At 69.0% G+C, this 7822-nt stretch overlaps 1 protein-coding gene across 1 annotated transcript; it reads right to left on the bottom strand.

Moving 5' to 3' along the window:
• Positions 1–1276: 1276 nt before the first annotated feature.
• Positions 1277–4437, bottom strand: LOC142604805 (peptide methionine sulfoxide reductase MsrA 1-like). The gene is made up of 6 exons (XM_075773877.1): positions 4298–4437; positions 3114–3182; positions 2863–2982; positions 2160–2264; positions 1738–1844; positions 1277–1599 (listed from the first exon to the last, which is right to left on the bottom strand). The coding sequence occupies exons 1-6, from the start codon at positions 4368–4370 to the stop codon at positions 1534–1536; spliced, it is 540 nt and encodes a 179-aa protein (XP_075629992.1). The 5' UTR covers positions 4371–4437; the 3' UTR covers positions 1277–1533.
• Positions 4438–7822: the final 3385 nt, after the last annotated feature.

The following is a 7822-nucleotide window of genomic DNA, read 5'->3' as shown; positions in this document are numbered from 1 at the left end:
TGTGCTGCATGACCCTGTGCACGCATGTATGTGTATGTGTGTGTGTGCCACACACCGCTGTGCATGTATGTATGTGTACGTACGTACGTGCTACATGACCCTGTGCACGCATGTATGTGTGTGTGCTGCATAGGCCTGTGCACGTATGTACGTGTACGTATGTGTGTGTGTGCTATATGACCCAGTGCACGCGTGTATGTGTACGTGTGTGTGTGCTCACACGCGTGTGCCCTCCGTGCCGTGTGCCACCCACACCTGTACAGGCCGTGTTTCTGCCTGCGCACGCCCGTACCGTATGTACGGGCTGTACCGCACGTCCCGGCTGTACCGCACGTACCGTATGTACCGTATAGACGCGCACTCCGCCTGCGCCGCCGCTGCCCCCTGGCGGGTGGGAACGGGCGCGGCCCGGCACTGCCCCCTGGCGGCCACGGGGGACAGCACGGCCCCACGGACAGCACGGCCCCACGGACGGCACGGCCCCACGGACAGCACGGCCCCACGGACAGCACGGCCCCACGGACAGCACGGCCCCACGGACGGCACGGCCCCACGGACAGCACGGCCCCACGGACAGCACGGCCCCACGGACACGAGTCCAGGGACAGCACGGCCCCACGGACGGCACGGCCCCACGGACGGCACGGCCCCACGGACACGAGTCCAGGGACAGCACAGCCCCACGGACAGCACGGCCCCACGGACGGCACGGCCCCACGGACGGCACGGCCCCACGGACACGAGTCCAGGGACGGCACAGCCCTACGGACAGCACGGCCCCACGGACGGCACGGCCCCACGGACGGCACGGCCCCACGGACACGAGTCCAGGGACAGCACGGCCCCACGGACGGCACGGCCCCACGGACACGAGTCCAGGGACAGCACGGCCCCACGGACGGCACGGCCCCACGGACGGCACGGCCCCACGGACACGAGTCCAGGGACAGCACGGCCCCACGGATGGCACGGCCCCACGGACACGAGTCCAGGGATGGCACGGCCCCACGGACACGGCCCCACGGACACGAGCCTCCCCCCCCCCCGACCTCCATCTCCACAGACCCTGCCCTCCCCCAGACCACCCCCTGTTGCCACACCAGCCCCCCGCTGAGGCAGAGCCGTGGTCACCCCACACCCTTCCCCCCCCCCCCCCCCAGACAGGGCCCACGGGGGTCCCTCCCCATCCCAGCAACCCCCCCCCCAGCCCGAAGAGCCCCCCCCCCCGCCACCCAGCTGCACCCGTGGGCCTGCACAGGACAGGGTGGGGGGGCACGTGGCTTTAATCCTGCTGGGGCAGTGGGCAGGGTGGGAGCTGGGGGGCTGGGGGGCTGGCCGTGACGTGGGGGGCTGGCCGTGACGTGGGGGGCTGGCTGCTGTGCCCACCCTGCCTGCCATGCCGGGGACATGGGGACACGCCAGGGGACACGAGGTGCCCCCTCAGGGTGGGATGTGGCAGGTGACACCGGTGCCCCTCAGGCCGCAGGAGCCCTCGGGCACCTTGTGCAGGTGCTGCTGGTGGCCGCCCTCGGCCTAGTAGAAGTCACCGGCCGGCTCGATGGCGGTGGTGATGTCCCCCCACCGCCGCTCCCTCAGCTCCTAGGACAGTCCCACGGTGGTGGTGGGGGGGTGTGCTGGATGACCTGTCCCCTGCCCCCTCCCTGGGGCTGGGGGAGGTGGTCAGTGTCCCCAGGGGGGTCCCAGTGTCCCCAGGGGGTCCCGGTGTCCCCATCCTACCTGCTGGAAAGCCGCCTTGCTGCGGAGGGCAGCTGCCCGCTGCTGGGGGCCCAGCGTGTAGATGACGGAGCGGTACTGGGTGCCCAGGTCCTCCTGCTGCCGCATGCCTGGGGGGGGGGGGCAGCACCCAGGAGGGGGTTATGGGGCACCCCCTGGCCCCAGCGGGCACAGTGCAGTGGGCGCTGCCTTCACCCGTGGAGGGTGAGATGGGGAAACTGAGGCACGAGGGGGTTACGGCTGCAGAGCTGGCTGGGGGGGGGTGGGGGGGTGTCCTGCTAAAGGGATCGGTGAGGGAAGCCTCTGTGAGCCCCCCCGCCCCAGCACCAAGGGGCCAAGGACCCCCTGTTTGGGGCCAATTTGGGGTCAGGCACCCCCAGACCAGGGACCCATGGCCACTGCCCACCCCAGCAGCTCGTCCCTACCTTGTGTGGGGTCGTGGTTTTCCCAGAAAACTTTGAGAAGCTCCTCGTAGCTGATCTTCCGGGGATCGAAGACGACCCTCACCACCTCAGCGTGTCCTGTCAGCCCTGAGGCGAGAGCCAGCCCTGCAGCGCTACCAGGGGCAGCCCCTCACCGCGGCCTCCTGCCCCCCCAACCTCCCGCAGCCCCGGGATGGGGGGGACGGGGGGGACCGTCGGTGGCTGATGCACGCCGGGAGCTGAGATCTGGCAAATTCGTGAGACTTGTGCAAAGCAGGAGTGTCGGCAGGGCTGGAGGGAGGGAGCTGGATACGGAGGGGCTGCAGCACCCACCCACCCCCCAGGACCCCCCGGACCCCCTTCCCCAGGTGCCTGGTGGGGATGGGGTGCCCAAGCCCCCCCTGCACTGGGATAAATCCCCGGCTGGGATAATATTTCCTATAGACAGCTAATCCTCCGCAAAATGTCTCTCCAGCTGAGCCGGGCACCGTCTGTCCGGGCTGGGGGGGGGGTTTGGGGGCTGGGGGACAGGGGGGGATCGGCACCCAGTGGGTGATGGAGACCATCCCGGGGGAGCCAGGCCAGGCCAAGGCGGGGGCTGCAGGACACCCTGCGGTGCTGGATGGGGACATCACCCCACCGCAGGTGCGGGGGACATTGGGGGGGGGGTCCCCATCACAGCATGGGAGGAGAAGCCCCTCGTTACCTGTGCGCACTTCTTCGTAGGTGGGGTTGGGGGTGAAGCCTCCCGCGTAGCCCACCTGGGTGGAGAAGACCCCTGGCATCTCCCAGAAGAGCCGCCCTGCTCCCCAGAAGCACCCCATGCCTGTGGGGGGCCAGGCAGGGAGCAGGCAGCTGGTTGCCCTCACTCAGGGGAGGGGTCAGCTGGGCTGGGGGGGCCCTGGGGGGGCCCATGCTGCCGGGACCCCCCTTCCCTGGCACCAGAGGAACACTCACCAAAAACTGCCGTCTGCATCTCCGCTGGGAATGGCGGGACCGTGGGGTTCCCGTTGACAGCATGGCTGGCTGCGGGGGGACGCGGGGTCAGGCCCCCCCAGCCTGTCCCTGTGTGTCCCCAAAAGCAGGCACTGACCCTGTCCCCATCCCCTCTGGCTCCTGGGCCCACCTGGCCTTTGGCCCGTGTCCCCTCACGGTCACCCTGACCCTAACCCGGCCCCTGGGGGGGTCCCGGGGCTGTCACCTTTCCCCGGGGATGCTCTGGCACCCTGTGTCCCGCCCGGGGCTGCCCCCCCTGCCCCGGGGATGTCCCCTGCCCCAAGGGTGCTCTGGCTGGGGGGGGGACCTGCCTGGGGCTGGGGAGGCCGTGGGGGGGGGGGGGGGAGGTAGGGAGGGGGGCTGCAGGCATCCCTCCCCCCGGGTTGCCATCTCCTAGCAACCCCGCTGGTTGCCATGGTGAACTTGTCCCCCCATCTTCATCCCACAGCAGACGAGGGACCCCACTGCGGGTGTGCACGGGGGTCTCACTGCCTCCCCTGGCCCCCCCCCGGGGGGGGGGAATGCTGCCTGTGGGGAGAGGCTGGGACCCCCATCCCCACCCTGCAGGGATCGAGGGGGGTCGTCCCCCAGCTGGGGCTGCCCCCCCGGGCACCAGCCTCCCAGCCAGCACGGGGCGTCCACGTTTGAGGAGGGCACTGTCAGGGCTGGCACCGGCCACCCAGGCACCCCCCCCCCCATCCCCCGGCCAGCAGCAAAGGGAAGCTGAGACCTGGCCACTCGTGACACTTGTGGAGCACAAACACCCTCCGTGCTCCTCGCCCTCCTCCTTCTGGGGCTCCCAGACCCTCTGTGTCCCCCCAGGTTCCCCGTGAGGATGGTCCCTGTGAGCAAACCAGGGGGTTACGGCGTTCCTGGGGGGCACAGAGGAGCCCAGCGCCCCCCCCCAGCCCCCCCAGCCCCGACTGGGTGATGGTGAAGGGTGGGGGGGTGCTGGGATCGAAACCCCCCAGCGATGTGCCCACGCCAGCACCCTGCCCTGGACCTCTCCCTGCCACCTTGCTCTGGGGACAGGGCCACCGCCATCCCCCAGCCCTGACACCCCAGAGTCACCCCCCCCCCAAAAAAAAACCCACACAGGGAGCCCCCCCGCCACCCCCAGCCCAGCCCAAAGCCCGTCCTGGTACCTGCTACCGGCAGCCTCCGCGCTCTGCCCGGCAGAGCCTCGCTGGGGCTGGGGAGCACCCCGGCACCCCGCATGGCCCCCGCAGAGACGGGACACCCCGCTGGCCCCACTGCCCCTGCGGACTGGGAGGAGGGAGCTGCGGGTGCTAGGAGGAGCACTGGGAACACTGGGAAGACTGGGAGGGAGAAGGGTACGGGAGGCCGGGGAGGCAGAGCGTGGCCCCAGGAGCGGGGTCACTGTGGGGGGCACGGGAGGGGACGTCCCGCTGTGGCACAGACACACGGGGACAGGGTGCACAGCCCCGGGGTGTTAACGTGTGTCCCGCGGGCAGGATGGGGCCAGGGCAACGAACCCCGACTGGGGGTGGCCGGGGGGGGGGGGGATGTGATCCCACGGGACGAGCAGAGTCCCGGTGTGTCCGGCCACCCCGTCAATCATTAACGCGGACGAGGCCGGTGGTGCCCAAGGTCACCCCGGGACGGATCCAGCTCTCCCGTGGTGCTGGTCCCTCCCAGGCCCCCCGTCACCCCATGGCTGAACCCCCCGCAGTCTCCCACAGGAGTGGGGCTCCGGACCCCCCACAGCCGCACTGGGCCCCAGGCAGCACCCAGCACCCCGGGGCTGAGGGGGTTGTGGGGTGGGGGGGGTTCCTGGGGATCCCCGAGGGGTCCTCATCAGGGCAGGGCCGGATCCAGCGCCCCCCAGGAGAGGTGCACTGCCTCCAGGCATCACCACACCCGAATCCAGCCCTGCATCCATGGGGATAACCCCCACCCACTCACCTGCCCCACCAGGAATTGTCCCCAAAACCGCTGGGTTTAGCCCCAACCTGAGCCTATGCCAAAAAGCAGCCCCCCCCGTGACCGAGGATTCACCGGGAACTGCCAAGCCGTGACCAGGGCAGGTGACAGCCCAGACGTGTGGGCCCTGCGGACCCTCAGTAGATCCCTCTGCCCCCCCAGACCCCAGACCCCATCCCATCCCCATCCTATCCCCACCCCCACCCCCACCCCATCCCCATCCCATCCCCACCCCACCTCACTGGCCCCGGGTAGGGGACGAGGGGTGACCCCGTGGGGGCAGAGTGGGGGACACGGGGAGCCCCCCCTCACTAAGGGCCGCTGTTTCCCCGGGGGCTGCCGCTCCCCCCCCCGGCTGGCGGGTTCTGGGGCCGAGCAGGGAAGGGACAACCCCCCACACACACCCTGCACACACGGGGGGGGGGACACCCCCCCACCCCCCAAACCCGGCGGTGGCCTCATTCTGCCTGGGGAGGTGACAACGCCGGCGGCCTGTCCCTCCCGCGGGGCCGGTGCCCTTCGGCCTCCTCCTCCTCCTCCTGCCGGGGAGCCCCGTGGGCACCGGGTACCGGCGGGGGGGGGGGGGACACACACAGAGCGCTGCCCGGGCACGACCCCCGGGTGGTCTGGGGAGTGGGGGGGGGGGGGGGACACGGGGGGGACACGACCCCGGGGGGAGCAGTGCGGCTGCTGCCGGGGGGATGCGGGGTGCGCTGGGGGGTGGTGGGGGTGTCCCCCCCACCGAGAGCCTGGGGGGAAGAAGGGGGTGAAAAAGGGGGGGAGCTGAGGGCCCGAAAGGAATCCCCCCCCCCCCGGGAATGGCCCAGGCACCCCGTTAAGGAAACACCCCAAAGTTTCCCGCTAGCCTGGGAATATCTGCCCAGGAAAAATCTCCTCCCCTAAAAAAAATTCACGGGTGGAAAGTGGCCTGTGGGGGAACACAGGGCTGAGACCCCCCCTCAAACCCCCCCACATGGCTCCAGCCCGGTTCCACCGGGAGGGGATGGGGCAGGTCCCAGCGGGGAGGGGCCGTTACCTGTGCTGAGTTGGTGAGGCCTCAGCTGGCCGTTACGGGCTGCGCTTTGGGACCGAGTCCTGGCCTGGACTTGGGGAGGGGGAGGAAGGCCCAGGCCATAGGATGGGAATTTGAGGCAATTTCAGCCATTTTGACTATTTCGTTGCTAAATGCCTTGTGGAAATAGAGCAGATGAGGTTTTATTGGGTATCACCTCCCCTCAGCCCCTCTAGGACCAGCGTTCCAAAACCCACTTGAATGCACCCAAACTCAGCGCACTTGAGCCGATATTCCAGGACCTCCCCATCCCTCTGCCTCCAGGCAGCCCCCAGCTCCCCAAAATCCCTCCCGCACTGATCTGATCTGCTGGGAAATTTCACCCAGTAGGAATGGGGATCCCCCCCCCCAGGTTTCCATGGCTCTGAGGGTGCGGATGGCTTGACGAAAGCTGGGGGAGGAGAGGACAGCGGGGGGGCTCGGGGGGGGAATTTGCTTTTTATCTCACTCAAAAATAGCTGCCCTGGCGCTGGGGGCCGGATCCTGCGCAGAGGGGTCAAGCAGTCACCTCCCGGCCAGGCCTGAAGGACGCAGGATAGGGCTGGATCCGGGGGTGTATCTGTATCGCAGACCCCCCCCCCATCTCACCCTAGAGGAGAAAGAGGGATTGTATAGGGTTGCTACGGTAACCCTATAGGGATTGGGTCTGGGGGGGTGTATGGCTGCATCTGGGGGGACAGGGGATGGGGGCTGCCCCCTTCCCCTCACCTCCCATCACTGCTGTCCCCCCAGTGCCAGCCCCAGGGAGGGGGCACGGCTTGGTCCCAGCATGGGGGGGGTGATGGGGGTCCCGGGGCCCAGGAGGGTGATGAGGGTTTGGAGATGGAAGGGGGACCCCGGGACCCCCCCTGCTGCTATGCACCCCCAGCCATCGGCTCCAGCGCTTGGTGTTCGTACCGGCCCTTGATTTCATGGCCCACAATTAAGGCACGTGGTGAACGCCAAAGGGGGGGGCGGCCTGGGCTGGGGGGGGCCATGCTCGCCAAAGGAGGAGCGTGGAGATGCCAAAAACCTGAGCAGCAGCAGCAGCACCCCATTACCACAGGCCAGTAAGGGAACACACTGCGGAACCCCCCTGGGGGGAACAGGGCTGGTACCCCGAACCCTCCTGTAACCCCCCCAGCCCCCCCATCTCCCCCCGACCCTCTACAGCCCCATTTCCACTCCCACCCCCAACCCCCAGCTCGGGTCCAGTCCCACCCAAGACCATCAGGGCAGACCAGGACCCCCAAGCCACCCCCACCCTGATCCCCCCAGCTCCGCCAAAGACAGGAGAGGGGGTGCAAGGCCAGGGCACCCCTAATTTCCCCCCCCAACCCGAGGACCTTCCAGATTTTCCCTCTCCAGGAGCGGGTGCCGCAGCCTTCAGAGGCACTGGAGCTGGTGGGGTACCCAGAGGACAACCTGGAGGAATGGAGAAGCAGAAAGCCCTTAAGGAGCCTTCGTTAGCGGGGGAAGAGAGCGAGGAGAACGAGGAGAACCGAGTCAGGAGCAGCGAGGAGGCATCGGCCCGCGTCCCACCACCCTCCGCACCCAGCACCGCCGCTGTTCCCCGCAGCTCCTCGCAGGTGGGCGAAGAGACACAGCGATGGCTCCGGAGGTTTTTTCAGCCAAACTTTGCAGCCCCGGTGTCCCCCCGAGCAGCCGTTCCCCC

This window comes from Balearica regulorum, chromosome 22, assembly GCF_011004875.1.
Source record: "Balearica regulorum gibbericeps isolate bBalReg1 chromosome 22, bBalReg1.pri, whole genome shotgun sequence".
NCBI lineage: Eukaryota > Metazoa > Chordata > Aves > Gruiformes > Gruidae > Balearica > Balearica regulorum.
Note: the sequence above shows the minus strand (reverse complement) of the source record. Positions and strands in the feature narration are given on the sequence as shown.

Excerpts from the sequence above, each read along its gene's own strand:
- LOC142604805 (XM_075773877.1), bottom strand. The coding sequence starts at position 4,370 with ATGCGGGGTGCCGGGGTGCTCCCCAGCCCCAGCGAGGCTCTGCCGGGC. Across the intron at positions 3,183-4,297 it reads GCGGAGGCTGCCGGTAGCAG|CCAGCCATGCTGTCAACGGG; the intron begins GTACCAGGACGG and ends GTCCCCCCGCAG. Across the intron at positions 2,265-2,862 it reads CTACGAAGAAGTGCGCACAG|GGCTGACAGGACACGCTGAG; the intron begins GTAACGAGGGGC and ends CTCTCGCCTCAG.